This window comes from Malaclemys terrapin, chromosome 12, assembly GCF_027887155.1.
Source record: "Malaclemys terrapin pileata isolate rMalTer1 chromosome 12, rMalTer1.hap1, whole genome shotgun sequence".
NCBI classification, from domain to species: domain Eukaryota; kingdom Metazoa; phylum Chordata; order Testudines; family Emydidae; genus Malaclemys; species Malaclemys terrapin.
Genome location: NC_071516.1, coordinates 47,568,813 through 47,585,375, shown reverse-complemented (window position 1 = coordinate 47,585,375; position 16,563 = coordinate 47,568,813). Strand labels below are relative to the sequence as shown.

General features: G+C 52.9%; 1 gene segment (V, D, J or C); it reads right to left on the bottom strand.

The window, feature by feature from the left end:
* Nucleotides 1–10,840: 10,840 nt before the first annotated feature.
* Nucleotides 10,841–16,374, bottom strand: LOC128846185 (Ig heavy chain V region-like). The segment is given in 3 exon segments: nt 10,841–10,885; nt 15,691–15,992; nt 16,329–16,374. Coding segments are annotated over 3 exon segments (393 nt in total).
* Nucleotides 16,375–16,563: the final 189 nt, after the last annotated feature.

Genomic DNA, 16,563 nt, shown 5'->3' with positions numbered 1-16,563 from the left:
CTGATCTCCACCCGCTGCCCTTCCGTGGCTGACAGAGAAGCCGGGATCTGGGTCAGCGAGTTCCCCGCCACCGAACCTAGAAGGGGGAGAATTGGGAGGGAGTCACGGGGCGAGGAAAGTCCCATAGACAGGCCCCGGCCCCTCCGCCCGGAGCTCACCTGGGAACAGCAGCAGCGCGCAGAGACACAGCCACAGAGATCCCGGCATTACTGTAACCACTGGGGAAAATCAATGAACCTCCGCCACCGATTCGACTTCTGGGAGGAATGAAGTGCCGGGGGGTGACGGCAGCTTCTGTGTCAACGGGGGATCCGGAGCTGGGATGGGAAAGTGTGTGTGAGTGTGTGTGTGTGTGTCCGCCTCTGGATCAGAATGTGTATGTCCGTCTTACTGTGTCTGTCTCTGCGTGTGTCCCCACCTGTGTGTGCGCGCGCAGTCTCTCTCTCTAGCCCCTGCAACCCACACAACAGTGACACTCAGCAGCGCCCTGCGCGCGATGCTGCTCCCTAGCGAAGGTGGAGCGGAGGTCACGACCGGCCAATTGTTCAAACCTCTGTCACTGTCTCTTTAAGGGGCGCAGGGCCGAGGGGCTCTGGCGTGACTGTGCCGGGTGCCCCCTTTCTGTCCCTGCTGCTGCCCGTTTGGCATCACTGGGGAGAGGGGAAGGGCAGGTGGGTCCAGGCTGGGGGCGAGGGCGGGACTCCCATGCTGGGGAAATGGGTGGGGAGAGAATGGGGGACCCTGGCAGAGGGGGGCAGGGAATGGGTCTCACAGAGCCAGTGTGATCAGGCAAATATGGGGGGAACGTGGGATGGGAGGAGGTGGAGATGGAGGAACATGGAGATTCCGACAGGGAAGAGCCCGGGGAGTCCCTGAGAGAGAGGGGGACGGAAGGGTGCAGACGGGGAGATTGTGTAGGGGAGGGAGTGATGCAGGAGACCCCGGGGTGAGCAGTAAATTGGGCCTGCACAAGCTAGGAAGAGTGCAACCCCCCCACCCCTGCTTGTAAATAATAACACACTTCTTCGTGCCCCTGAGATGTGGCTGCCTCCCCCTCCCCCGGTGCACAACTGGGGGGAAATGATTCATCTCCCTTCAGAACAAATAGCCTGAAAGAAGACACGGATCAATTCTCATTTGCTATTTTTCTTAGTTTGCTTATCTGTAAATTTGGATGATTATTCATGGAAAAGTGTTTTCCTCTGTTTGTGTGTGTACAGAAAAATCAGACACTTACCCGCAGCTAATAACAAAAATCGAACCCTTCCAAGCCTAGAGAGAAATCATTTCTCATCGATTTTAAGGCTAGAGGGATCATCTGCTCTCACCTCTTATTTCAAACAGGCCGGAGAAGTCTAGCCGGTGTCTCCGGCATCAGCGCCAATGACGTGTGGCTGGTCTTTGAGAAAGAGACGCCCCGTCTCTCTTTGAACCACTCCCGCTGCGCCCCACTCCCGGAGATGGGATGGGGGTAAGCGGGACACAGACCGGTAATGCAGGAAAAGGCTGAGAAGAGTCGAGGAGGCGGATGTGATTCTGCGGCTGTTGGTGGGTGTTTCTGAGAGTGACCATCTGGGTCAGACCAAAGGTCCATCTAGCCCAGTGTCCTGTCTTCTGGCAGCGGCCAATGCCAGGTGCCCCAGAGGGAGTGAGCAGAACAGGGCCATAAGGGAGTGGATCCATCCCCTGTTGTCCAGTCCCGGCATCTGGCAGTCAGAGGCTGAGTGGTACTCGGGAGGGGAATGGGTGCAGGTGGGATAGTTTTGCACGTGGCTCGGTGTGACTGTGGGTGTGAGATTGTGGGTGAGGCGCATTGTGGGTATGGGTGTGACTAGGTGTGTGTGGGGTGACACTGTGTTAGTTGGGTGTGAGTGCAGCGCTTAGTCTGTAATGAAAGAGGTGCTGGGGCACAAGCAACATTTTTCCTTTCACAGCTGACAGGGCGAGCCCAGCGGGGCCAGGCTCAGCCCTTGCACAGATTCAGCCTGTGTGAGTGAGTGTGATTGTAGGTGAGCTGGGGGTTGTGTCTGTCTGTGAGAGGGCTCGGACTCTGTGGCAAGGTGGGTTGCTGAAGTGTCGGTGTGTGTCCTACTCTCTCCGGCTGCCTGTTTCACTCTACAAGCCGGTAACGAGATGAGATAAACACCCTGACCTTTGCGGTCCCTTCTCACCCTCTGGTTCTATGATCCTATGAAATGTCTGCACCAGCCAACAGCGAAACCTGCCCCCCACTGCCGGTATCTCTGCCCCTCCCCCTGCATTGCTCTCCCCGCACCTCTCAATGGGCCCCGCTGACGTTTCGAGCCACCTCCTTTTCTGCCAGCCCCCCCCCCAACTCTGTGTCCCTGTGTCCCCTGCACAATAATACGTGGCGGGGTACGCAGCAGTCAAGGGGACAAGCTGCAGGGAGACCTGGTTCTCGGGGGCATCTGCGGAGATGGCGACCGCGCTCTGCAGGGAAGGGGGGTAGGATGTCTGCCCCGTAGAGGGGTATATCCACCCCAGCGACTCCAGCCCTTCCCCGGGAGGCTGCCGGACCCAGTGCCAGTAGCAGCACTGATCAGTGATGGGGACCCCAGAGACCGCGCAGGTGAGCGGGAGGGGCTCGGAGACCTGCCCCACCCCAGGACCGGACGCCGCCACCTGCAGCTGGGAAAGGGCCCCTGGGAACAGGGGTGGGGGATTCCTGAATAAACGTCTAATGAGGGGCCCAGGGACCAAAGATTTCCCTGCGACACCCCCTCCCCCCCACACCCTGACACAGAGAGATTCACACCCCAATACCCTCACACACATACACACCCAGTACACAAACGCACATACACTCACACACAGATACACATCCCCATATACAGAGCACAAACATCTACAGTTATACAGACAGATTCACACCCAAATACCCTCACATGAATACACACTCAATACACAAACACACGTACAGTCACACACAAATACACACCCACCCAAATACAGTAGACAAACACACTTCTACAGTTACACAGAGAGATTGACCCCCAGATATACGCTCACCAAAACACACACAAATAACGACCGAAATCCATTGCACACAAGCACGCTCACACAAATAGATTCGCCCCCAACTACACACACACACACACACACACACACACACACATGCACTCACAGGGAGGCACACACAAATACTCACACGGGGCCAGCGCCAGGGCAGCTAACTGAAACATCTGATCATTTTTAGGAGAAATCTGAGCAAAACCAGAGCTCCAGTTCAGCTACTCACCCGGCCGCGCTCGGAAAATGCAGGAGCTTCTATTGGAATATCGGTCCCGGATTGGAAAACTGCCCCCGCCCCTCCTGTCTCAGAGCCTCCTCTCGCTCTCGATGTGTGTGGCTGCGTGTTGGTGGGCGGATGGCTGACTGTGAGATGCTGTGTGTGTGCGTGTGTGTGTGTTACTGTGCGTGTGTCACACTTGCTCTGTAACTGACTCACAGTAAGAGGTGGCGGTGTCTGTAGCTGTAAGGGGAGCTCAGCTGCAGGGAGACCCGGTTCTTGGAGGGTCTCTGGAAATGCTCGTTGGGTTTTGGGGAAGCGGAGCGTGTTTCCCCATCACAGTTCGTCAGTCCGATCCACTCGGGATCTGGGCCAGGAAAGTCTGGTCTCCAGGGATGCCCCGGAGGGACCGCATGTCCGTGTGAGGGGCGCTGAGACCTTCCCCGCGCCAGGGCCCGAACCCACCAGCTGCTGCAGGGGGGAAAAGACGCTTGCAAACACGGGCAGGAGATTCCCGAGAAATACTGTAACGATCCCCACTCCGGGGAGCGAAGGCTCTAGCTCCATGCCAAAAACTCCTGCACCTACATGCTCTCACGTAAATAGGAATCAACACAGCTCCTCACAGAGACGTGCAAACATACCCACAAATGCTCTGTCCCACCATGAAACACTGACACACAACCTCACACATACACACACACGGCCAGTGCTAGCGCAGCCAGGAAATAGCCAGTCATTTGTCAGAGGGGACCCCAGAACCTCAGCTCCCCAGTTCAGCTGCTGAGCAGACAGGAGAGTCTGTTGCAACCTCAGGTCTAGACTGGGGTTTCCAGAACTGCCCGACGCCTGTAACAAAGTCTCTCTCCTGCCCATTCACAAGCGCAGGTGCTTCCTCTTTCTCTCCTTCTCTCCACCTTCCTGGTGGCCTCTGACAAAGCGTCTCGTTCAAGTGACAGCGGGAGGGGGCGGACCGCAAGGGAAAAGTGAGGTGCCTTCTCTCCGGGAGGTGAAGCGTGTGGCTGGCCCCGTTTTTGTCCCAGGCCCCTTGTCTCCGTGTCACCGTGTCTCTCCTGGCGCAGTAATAGGTGGCGGTGTCTGCAGCTGTCAGCGAACGGAGCTGCAGGGAGAACTGGTTCTTGGCGGTGTCTGCAGAGATGGTGATCCGGCCTTGGAGAGACGGGGCGTACCTTGTAGCTCTCACCGTGTGGTTCCCCGTGTTCTTAATATTGTACGAAGAGCAACAAACGCAGCACACGGCCATACTGGGTCAGACCAAAGGTCCATCTAGCCCAGTTCCTGTCTTCCGACAGTGGCCAACGCCAGGTGTCCCAGAGGGGATGAACAGAACAGGTAATCATCAAGTGATCCATCCCCTGTTGCCCATTCCCAGCTTCTGGGAAACAGTGGCTAGGGACACTATCCCTGCCCATCCTGGCTAATAGCCATTGATGGACCTATCCACTGTAAACTAATTCTTTTTTGAATCCTGTTAGAGTCTTGTCCTTCACAACATCCTCTGGCAAGGAGTTCCACAGGTGGACTGTTTCTTGTGTGGAAAAAAAAGTTCCCTTTGTTTGTTTGAAACCTGCTGCCTATTAATTTCATTAGGTGACCCCTAGTTCTTGTGTTATAAGAAGGAGTAAATAACACTTCCCTATTTACTTTCTCCATGCTTGTGTGGGTGCTTTTCCTCTCACACACACTGTCTCTGTCTCTTGCTCTTTTCCCCTCATGCCCCGCTTGTGATGTTGGGATTTTCAGAGCTGCCTAAGGGAGTTAGGCACTCAAATCCCCCCCCCCCAAAACCCAAAGGGAGTCAGACTTCTAGCTCCTTTCTCCTCCTTTGAAATCCCCAGTCCCCTTCTTCTCTATTCCCCACCAACCAATTCTTCATCTACCACCTCTTCCTCGCACCGTGTTACTGACCTAGACACTGGAGAGGGTGGAAATTTGCAGGTTTCTTGATTCTTTAGAGCAACGGATCTTCTATGGCTCTAGGGGGGGTTTTCTCATGGGAAAAACTGATTTACACTCGGCTCTGCTTGTTGCATGTTTTGTATCCGGAGCTTTTAAAATAAAATGTGTGCCCCTAAAAAGAGTTGCAAGTGAATTTAAATAAACATTCACGATCACATGTTGATTCTGTTGTGTTGTTATTGGTTAGGGTTTGTTGCGAAGTGTTTGATCACTCCATTTCCATGCACAGTGAGGCTGTCGTTCGGTGGGGTCAGTGACTGGGGTCGGGTCACAGGTTTCCATTGGGTCGGGACGCCCACTGGAGGGTGAAAATTCCCCGGGGTGCTGAAACCAAGTGGGGCCATTCGTCTTCCCAGCAGTGACCCTCCTCCACCGAAACGTGCATTGACCGGAGTGTCGGGTCCTCGTGCACGGTGCATGGCCCGTGTTGCAGAATGTCGGTGAAGATGGGAGAAGGGCTTGGAGGAAAGTGTAAAGCCAGAGAGTTCACAGTTGGATGCACAGTGCCAGGGAGGTGAATGTGCTGAGGGCAGAATGTCTCTGGGGGAAGGGGTAGGGGTCACAGTATGTCACTGACAACGAAGAATTTCAGGTGTGTTTAGAAAAGCATTGGGGTGTTCTTTACCCTTAACTCCTCATTATCTGGCTTCTTTGGGTTTGGGATGATGGTGGGAATTTTCACCTGAGAGTCAGGCCAGTGCAATGTCTACGTATAGCGATGGGGCAGAGTGGATCTCGGGTGGGTTGAGCCGAACTCTAATTCCTGGACTTTATATGTGGGGCTTGGTTGCTTTTTTTTTCGGGGGGGAGGGAGCCAAGATTCCTGGGCTTTGCATATTGCTGTCAGGAGGGGGTGTAGCAGTATTAATATGTGGGATCCAATCCCCGAGGAGGGAGAGATGTCCAGAGGTCACCGCTCTTCGAATGAAGAGGGAGCCTGGATTCGCGGTAGAAGAGAGGGGAACAGGCCAGGGTGAGCGGGTCTCTATGGGGTGACAGTAACTGAACCTCACAGTGGTGTCCGGTATAGAAGGCAGGTGAGCAGGGCCTGATTTTAGAGTCTCTGTGGTATCAAAGTGGCTGTGGGACCGTGGGAGGGGTGAGAATAGAGGGGAAGAGAGTACACCCAGCCTTTTCTGTCTCTGTGGGGTGAGGGAGGTTGTGGGTAACTGTGGTGGGTAGGTGAAAGAGGATGAAAATAGGCATTCATGTGGGGTCTCTATGATATGAGAGTGGCCGTGAGGGGTAACAGAGGTAGGCGTAAAGGGAAGGGGAGAGTTTTAGTGTGAGGTGGCATCTCAGTTTAATACTCCCTTAATGACAATTTTAACTGAATGGAAATGGGGGGAAAAACATGAATCAGTAGAGAGAGGCTGAACTGGGGAATAGGAACAGGCAGGACTGCAGATCAGTTATTATTAGTGAGCATTATTCCTTTTCTTTTTGGTATTTCTATTTGAATTTGCATTTCCATTCATGCTATTATTTATATTCCCATTCACTCTCCCATTCATATTGCCAGTCCCAGCCCATAGGAGTTCACAGTCATATATCTATTCCTACGTCCCTTTATAGTCCCATATATACTCCACTTCATACCCCCATTCATTTTCATATTCAAATTAATACCCCCTGGATAATTCAATTTATATTCCCCTTCCCATTCATATTTAGGGGGTTGGGATTCAGACCCTCTTTGACCTTCTTCCTCTCATCACGGAGCATGAAACTCACAGACATAATTCCTCTCGATTTTTGTGGGAATGTGGATCTTGGCATCAAACCCTCAAATAATGTTAAACACTAAAATGTTGCTCTCGGAAGATACACCGGGGCTTGTGGTGCCCCCTCTACAAACCGATGGATTTTTATCCAGAGAATTATCAATGGGCTGAGAGGGGAGATCACTGACCCCAACCTGCCTGTCAAACAACTCTCACTCCAGGGTCCGCACGCCCCCTGCCCTGAACTAAGGGCTCAGCTTCTCCACAGACCTCACTGGGAGAAGGGGGAAGCCTTAACCTGGAGCGTGTCTGATCAGAGAGTCACTGGGGGCATCCACAGAGTGAGGGCGGAGCCACCTGTTCTTTTATGCTGCTCCACTGAAATCCACCCTGGGCATCTGCTCCTTGCGCTCCCCGGGGGGGATGGAGTCAGCCTCTCTCCTATCACAGCTGGGTGCGGTGTCCATAAGGGGAGATACTTTGTGTCCGTTCTCATTGCTGTGGAGCCTGAACGCCACCCCCAGGAAATCCCTTTCCCGGTTTCTGCAGGGGAGGTTTTTGTCTGAGCTCAGCTGGGCTTCTCCTCATTGTGTCTCTGGCACAGTAACAGCGGGCGGTGTCCTCGGGTTTCAGGCCCGTCATTTGTAAATATGCCGTGTTGACGGAATTGTCCCTGGAGATGGTGAATCGCCCTTCGACAGCCTGAGAATACCATTTGTTCAATCCGCTTGGGGAACTTATTCCAGCCACCCATTCCAGTCCCTTCCCAGGAGCCTGGCAGACCCAGTGCATATCATATTCAGTGAAAGTGAACCCGGAGGCTTTGCAGGAGAGGCGGAGAGAGTCTCCGGGCTTTTTCACATCCCCTCCGGACTCCACCAGCTGCACCTGCGACCGGGCACCTGGGAATAAGAACACAAAGCAAGTCACATAGAAAGAGCATAGTATAAAATTCACCCGATTGTGCAGATTACTCAGGGGACAAAAATACCTTCCAAAGCTGAGAAAATCAAAACTAAATGGAGCCAAAGTCTCATTTTCCCGGGTGCTGGAGGGGAAAGTTCTCAGGGACTGGCTGGTCACTGCACAGACCCAGGTGCTGGAGGGGAAAGTTCTCAGGGGACGGGCTGGTCACTGCACAGACCCAGGGGCTGGAGGGGAAAGTTCTCAGGGTACTGGCTGGTCACTGCACAGACCCAGGGGCTGGAGGGGAAAGTTCTCAGGGGACTGGCTGGTCACTGCACAGACCCAGGGGCTGGAGGGGAAAGTTCTCAGGGGACTGGCTGGTCACTGCACAGACCCAGGGGCTGGAGGGGAAAGTTCTCAGGGGACGGGCTGGTCACTGCACAGACCCAGGGGCTGGAGGGGAAAGTTCTCAGGGGACGGGCTGGTCACTGCACAGACCCAGGGGCTGGAGGGGAAAGTTCTCAGGGGACGGGCTGGTCACTGCACAGACCCAGGGGCTGGAGGGGAAAGTTCTCAGGGGACGGGCTGGTCACTGCACACACCCAGGGGCTGCGGATTGTTGTCTCGGGTGCAGCCTAGGCAGAGAGAGGCACCGATTTAAACAGGAAACTCTCACCATCATTTGCATATCCCGCTCCTTATAAGAGACAGATCCTTCCATCAACTATGTGAACTGCTCTCTGTAGGGCTCCAACATGAGTCAGACTCTGTTTTTCTGCAAGTAACAACTTGCGGTGAGCTCCTGAACAGGGATTTTCCTACACCCCCCTGAATGTCCCCAACCCCACCCCCAGTTTTGTGAACTAGTTACATGCCAATTTAGTGATGGTTTGGAAACATTGAAACATGAATACACACTTTAAAAGCATACACAGTGTATGATAAAATACATGTATCTGAAAAAGTGTAATAGATTTGAAAAGTATGAACATAGACTAGCTTCCTTCTACAGCTGTTGTTTTTTATGACGATGTCAGTGCATTCATCTCCGTGATGTTGGCCAACCTAATCATTTCAAATGATGATTTGTAAGCAAAGTCTAAATGAGCTCTCCCTGACAGCTAGCGATGAGCTGGGGCTGGGGGGAAAGGGCTTCAGGACCAGATTGTATTTACATTCACACCTAATCTACCTACGTATCCAACAAACAGAGCTGTGTTAACCAAGTGATAGATTTTGTCTGGGGTTGGGTTACAAATCACTTGAATGGGGTGGGGGGGGGGTAAAGAGACAGAATGGTGAAGTGAACGGTGGCACAGTGAACAGCAGTGGCCAGAGCGAACAGTGAGCCGCTGGAGTAACGAGCAAGGTGCCTGCTTGCCCCCCACCTGGGGGGTTAACTCATGTGAAAGCACCTCTGAACTCTGAGTTTCCACTGACTAAGGACAACACAGGTGAGTGGGGTATGGTGGAGGGAAAAGTGAGGGGCACGTTAAATAAACATTTGTTTGTTGGACTATATTTTTGTGACTTTGCTCCAGAATGCTAGATTTGTGACTGGGAATGGAAACTTATATAAATATTGAGGCGTACTTGTGGCACCTTAGAGACTAACATTCATTTGCACATAAATTTTCATGGGCTAAAACCCACTTCATCAGATGCATGGATTGGAAAATACAGTAGGAAGATATCTATATATACACAGTACATGAAAACATGGGAGTTGCCTTATCAAGTGGGGGGTCAGTGCTAACAAGACAATTCAATTAAAGTGGGCTATTATCAACTATTAGAACTGACCCCCCCCCCAGCACACACACACTCACACTTGACTCTACTAGTTCTTGTGTTATGTGAAGGATTAAAAAACATTTCCTTATTCACTTTCTTCACACCAGTCAAGATTTTATAGACCTCTATCATATCCCGCCTTAGTCATCTCTTTTCTAAGCTGAAAAGTCCCAGTCTTATTAATCTCTCCTTCTGTTTCATACCCCTAATCATTTTAGTTGCCCATCTCTGTACCTTTTCCAATTCCAATATATCTTTTTTGGGGATGGGGTGACCAGATCTGCACACAGTATTCAAGGTGTGTGTGTGTACCATGGATTTATATAGGAGCAATATTATATTTTCTGTCTTATTATCGATCCCTTTCTTAATGATTCCCAACATTCTGTTGGCTTTTTTGACTGCTGCTGCACATTGAGTGGATATTTTCAGAGAACCATCCACAATGACTCCAACATCTCTTTCCTGAGTGTTAACTGCTAATTTATATCCCATAATTTTATATGTATAGTTGGGATTATGTTTTCCAATGTGCATTACTTTGCATTTATCAACATTGAATTTCATCTGCCATTTTGTTGTCCAGTCACTCAGTTTTGTGAGATTCCTTTGTAACTTTTTGCAGTCTGCTTTGGACTTAACTATCTTGAATAGTTGTGTATCATCTGCAAATTTTGCCTCCTCACTGTTTACTCATTTTTCCAGATCATTTATGAATATGTTGAACAGTAATGATCCCCGTACCAACCCCCCAGGGATACTACTATTTATCGCTCTCCATTATGAAAATTGATAATTTATTCCTTCCCTTTGTTTCCCATATTTTAACTAGTTACTGATCCATGAGAGGACTTCCCTCTTATCCCATGATGGCTTACTTTTCAAAAGTCAAATTAAATTATATATTTTTTAAAAATATATATATATTTGTTTGAGAAATCTAGAACTGTTATGTATTTTGGTGTAATTTGCATTATCCTAACAAAACATTTAGTTTATTCATATCTCTTTTATATGTTGCCCTTTCACCAACTCAGCGTCTCTCTTGTCACTTCCAGCATCATGGCTAACGCCGAAGACAAACTCGCGTCCTTTCCCGGGAGCCTGTCGGTATCAGTGCATCCAGTAGTCACCAAAGGTGAACCCGGAGGCTTTACATGAGATGTGACAGAATCTCCTGCCATTTTCACGTCTCCCCCAGACTCCAGCAGCTGAACTTGCGATTGGGCACCTGAGGACATAACAGAGAACAGTCTTACCCTTGTACACCATGTCACGGAGTCCCCGGGCGATGCTCTGGAACTGCTCCCTACAAAGCCAGTCAGGACTGTGGTGAAGTTTCCTCTCTGTGAGCAGACTGTCTCCATGGCAAGAAGCTCACACGGCTTCACCTTCCTGGGTCTGATCTTTGGAGAATTCAGCATCCTCTGCCCCTCTATGCACTTCCCACAGTGCGTCCACCCTGGCGGGGTCCTGGGGAAGCCACAGGGTCCTGCATCCCCACTTCGCAGTCAGATGTGACTCTTAGCCAGCCAGTAAAACAGAGATTTATTAGATGGCAGGAACATGGTCTAAAACAGAGCTTGTAGGTACAGAGAACAGGACCCCTCCGCCGTGTCCATCCTGGGGGGCAGCGAGCCACGCACCCACGTCTGCACTCACTTCCCATCCCCAGTCAGCTCCCAACTGAAACCCACTCCAGCCCCTCCTCCTCTGGGCTTTGTTTCTTTCCCCGGCCAGGAGGTCACCTGATTTCTTTGTTCTCCAACACCTGTAGCTATCACCTTGCAGGGGGGAAGGGCCCCAGCCATTACTTGCCAGGAGACAGAGTGTCGGCCATTTCTGTGCACTGGCCCTTTGCTCTGCAACAATCTCATCCCCTAGAGACTTAAGAAATGCATAGGGGAAACTGAGGCACCCACACAGTATTCAGAGGAAACATTAAGAACAGTCCCACTTCGTCACACACCATGTGAAAAAGTGGGGGATTTTCTTGTGTTTTCCTCGTTTTTCCAATGGTTTGCATGCAGAGGGGGTGGGGCTCAGTGTCCCTGGGTGTTACTGGTTTAACAAGGTGATGGGAGAGGGAGTTTGTTGTTCCCTCTCCAGTCCTCTGTAACGTGGGACCCCAGCCAATGGCCGGGAGGATGGACACCACGACTGGTGACCTGAGACCTGAGGATCCAGCTGAGGAGTTACAGCCGGTTCTGGCCAGTGGGGGGACAATGGGCTGCGGGGAAAGGACCCAGTGACCGAACCAGCCGGTTCCAGCCAGAGGGGCCAGAGGAGGGTTGAGAAGAGAGGAGGCCCAGGCAACCCTGTTTATGACCCTGTTTATCTGGAGAGAAGACAATGGACAGAGGCGGGGCCTGGGGTCGGTGATCTCAGATGCCGAGCTGGGAAGCAGGGGGGCTCTGGGCTGGAGAGGGGGAGCAGGCAGAGCCCACCTGGATGCAGAGAGACTGGGGTGTGCTGGGCTGAGGGAGGACAGGCCTGAGGCCTGAGAGTTTCCTGTGCTTTGTTCAATGCTCAATAAACCCTCCTGTATGACGCTGGCTGAGAGTCATTCTGGTCTAGAGAACAGGGTGGCATCAACCCCTTCGGGGGTGGAGGCCCGGGGGGTCCAGAGCGAGTGGATTCCCTGAGAGGGCCTATGGTGAGAGACGGACGTGCTAAGGCTCCAGAAGGTGGAGGGGCTTAACCCTGAGAGAGAGTGGACTCCCGAGAAGGGCTGTCTCACTGAAACGGGCACCCCCCATGGACCACACGGGGCCAAGAGTGGGCAGGATCTGTGAGTCTGTGACACACCATAACACTGAGCTCCCGGGGACTGTTCAGGCCAGAGTCACCTTGGGGCAGTGCCGCCATGAAAGCAACATGCAGCCAGAGGAGCATCTTCTTCTGGTTAGTCGGGAGAAAATTCCTCACGGGGACTCGTGGGTTTTCACTGCAGACACATGGGGCTGCAGGTTCAGGGACACAGTGTCTCTGTGTGTGTGTGTGTGTGTGTGTGTGTGTGTGTGTGTGTGTGTGTGTGTAAATGTTGTTACTCTACCAACCCCTGGGGGAGCTGTAGGAAACTTGCCTTTGTGTCGCCGCTTATCGTTAGCGGATACATTTGCATTTAGTGTGCGTCAGGGAAAGCCAGAGATCATTTCCTTGCAGCACAAACAAATCTCTCGATTGAGGTTCTTGTGTTTTCAATGTGTCCAATCCTTTGGGATTGGTAGAACTTTCTTATAGAATGAATAAGGTTTTTGGTAATCCTCATCATATTTGAATTGAGTGTCTGGGTGGAGGCCTGAGGCTGTGTTACTTTAAGGGAGGGGTGGGCAAAGTTTTTGGCCTGAGGGCCGCTTCAAATTTAGTAAATTGTATGCAGGGCCGGCGCTTCCACTAGGCGACCCTAGGCGGTTGCCCAGGGTGGCAGGATTTGAGGGGCGGCATTTTGCAATTCTCAGCGGAAATTCGGCGGCGGGGGTCCTTCCACTCTGGGTGTCCTGCGGAAATTCAACTGTGGGTCCTTCACTCGCTCTGGGACCGCTGCCAAAGTGCCCCGAAGACACGGAGCAGAAGGACCCCCACTGCCGAATGCTTAGAGGAGGAGTGCTACCGCCTAGGGTGGCAAAAACCCTGGCGCTGCTCCTGATTGTATGGAGGGCCAGTTAGGGGAAGGGGTCATGGCCTGAACCCCACCTCTTATCTGCCACCCCCCTGGATCCCTGCCTCATCCAACCACCCCTTCTCCTTGTCCCCTGACTGCTCCCTGCCACCCCATCCAACCCCCCCCTTCCTGACTGCCCCCGGGACCCTTGCCCCCATTCAACCCCCTATTCCCCCCCGACCTCCCGGACCCCTATCCACACCCACAACTCCTGACCACCCCTGAACTCCCCTGCCCTCTATCCAACCCCCCCTGCTCCCTGCCCCCTTACCACACTGCCCAGAGCGCTGATGGCACTAGAGCCCCACCGCCCGGCTGGAACTGGGCCACGCTGCACCCTCCACTGCCACACAGCACAGAGACCAGTTCAGGCCGGGCTCTGCAGCTGCGCTGCCCCAGGAGCTCACAGCAAGAGGGATGGCTGAGGTCTCAAGGTTGATGCTGCTGTATAGGCAAAATGCAACATTTAACAGAGGCAGCATTGTTTATACCAGACAGAGTAATGATTCCCCCCACACTTAAGGAGTAGAAAACACACAGGGTCTACACAATAGCATAATTTTCCTGTCCGAAACAGAGCACACATATCCCATGGGAGCCTCAAAACGGTGAGTAATGGGGACTGATTGTTTCAGGGCTGCACTGTCCTCTGGGTTTCTATGCCTTGGGGAGAGCCAACAGCTTCAGGGGGCACCTACACTGAACACTGTCCCAACATTTTCCACAGGAGTTCATCCTGGACGATATCTCGCTGCTGAGGGTGACCTGGGAAGCAAAGGAGGGTCTTCTACTGCAATGCGGCTTCCACCCTGGCCCATATGCAGCTTGCCTGTCTGCAGCAATGGTCCCCCCGCCCCTCGCGGCACAGTGGCGCCGACACGTTAGCCTGGCTGGGACAAGGACCACGGTGGCTCTCCTGATAAACCTGTGCAAGCGCATTGCACACGTTCTGGATGAGACATTCGAGGAGATTACTGCGATGTGATAAACCACATCAATGCACTATTCCGCATCTAGGCATGCATGCCTAACCCTCCTCTCCCAAAGAGTCCCCACCGAAAAAATTCCTTCCCGAAAAAAAAAACAAAATGCTTACTGGGAACCTGCTCTTCTGTTTGTCCTCCACCAAGTACCATCCTCCTGGCTCGAGAAGAGCTCCTGGCTGCATGGCTCCAGGGATTCTGGGGTGTCTCCATCCGGCCCACCACCATCACTCTCGTTTTCCTCCTCCTCCTCCTCCTCTTCCTCTCCCCCCCACACCAGCTCTGAAGTGTCCATGGTGGTGCTCGGAGTGGAGGTGGGGTTAACCCCAAGTATCGCATCCAGCTCCTTGTAGAATTTGCAGGTCTCAGGGGGAACACCCGAGCGGCCGTTTGCATCGCGGGCTTTGCGGTAGGTACTCCGCAGCTCCTTGACTTTAATCCTGCACTGCAGGGCGTCCCGGTCATGGCCTCTTTCCATCATGTCCTTTGATACCTTCCCGAAGGTATCGTAATTCCTACGGCTGGAGTGCAGCTGGGACTGGACAGCTTCCTCCCCCCAAACACTGATGAGGTCCAGCAACTCGCCATTGCTCCATGCTGGGGCTCGCTTGGCGCGTGGAGGCATGGTCACCTGGAAAGATTCGCTGATAGCACTCCACACCACGCCGGGCTGAGCAAACAGGAAGGGGATTTTTAAAATTCCCTGGGAATGTAAAGGGTCGGTCACATGGTTGGTTACCTGAGGCCAGGGCAGTAGAGTTTGAACTGATGACCAGAGTGGCTAGAACAGGCATTGTGGGATACTGCCGAATACTTCTGGAGGCCATTCACAGCGCATTGGGCGGCCACACCGGCTCCGCAGTGGCAGCGCAATATTCGCTATTCCTCTCGGGGAGGTGGAGTACCTGCAGCGCTGCAACCACGGAGATACAGCGCTGCAAATGCCTTGCCAGTGTGGACGGGGAGTGAGTTACAGCGCTGGGGGAGCCTTTACAGCGCTGCAACTCGCAAGTGTAGCAAAGGCCTGACACTCGCGGCAGCGCTGTGAATTCTCAAGTTTGGCCGAGGGGAGTAACTTGCAGCGCTGCAGGCGCTGATTACACTGGCGCTTTACAGAGTTGCACTCGCTGCGCTGGGGGGGGGGGGGGAGGGCGTTTTCACACCCCTGAGCGGAGCAAGTTGCAGCGCTGTACAGCGCCAGTGTAGCCAAGGTCCTGTTGGTGCAGGGAGAGGAGGACGAAGGAGACAGACCAGCCTGTCCCGGCTGAGTGTGTTTGCTGCCATGGGCTCCCTGCTGTGTGTAGCTCCGGAGCGCCACCTGCTGGGGGCTTCTTTTAACATTAACACCGGGGGAGGTTTGTGTCTGAGCTCAGACCGGCTTCTCCTCACTGTGTCCCTCGCGCAGTAATACACGGCGGTGTCCTCCGCTCTCAGGCTGGTCATGTGTAGGTAGAAATTGGAGCTGTCCTTGGAGGCTGTGAATCGCCCCTGGATTGCCGGTGAGTAGCTGTTGTCAGACGATGAATAATAATAAAGCAGCCACTCCAGCCCCTTTCCCGGAGCCTGTCGGACCCAGTACATGGTATAGCTGCTGAGATCAAAGCCGCTCACGGCACATGTGAGTTTAGTGGATTCCCCGGGTTTCTTAATCTCCGGGCTGGACTGGGTCAGAGCCACCTGTGCCCGGGCCCCTGGAGAGAAACAAAGCGGTTGTTACAAGAAATGTTTAAAAACAGCAGATTAGAGACAGACAGATACACTAGAGAGAAGGAGACAGACCCGTATGTAGAGATTAATCTAAACAATCTCTAGTAAAACTCCCCAGACCTCAATGTCTTCCCACGCAGCATGAATTGTAGAGGGGATTTTCTAAAGCACTCTCATTCTTTAGGAGCACGAGCACTATTGACTTTCCTAGATAAGTGATCTAGGAACCTCTAGGAACTTTAGGAAAAAACCCTCAGCCCATGAACTGCAGAGCTACCTAAAATCGACTGGTGACGAGACAAACAAACAAATAAACCCACGTGAGAGTCCAAGCAGGAAAATGCAGATTCTCAGCAGATCCAGCATGGTGATGGGACTGGAGCTCTGAGACCTGGGTGTCTGGGGTCATAGCCCTGCCCTGTGCTCTGAGAACAACTGATCCTTGCACAGAAACACCCCTACCCCCTGGCGTGCACCACACTGCACGGGGGCGCAAACCAGAGGCTGCAGGGGGCGGGTGAGCGGCCGGCTCTGGGGAGAGGCTCAGGGACACCG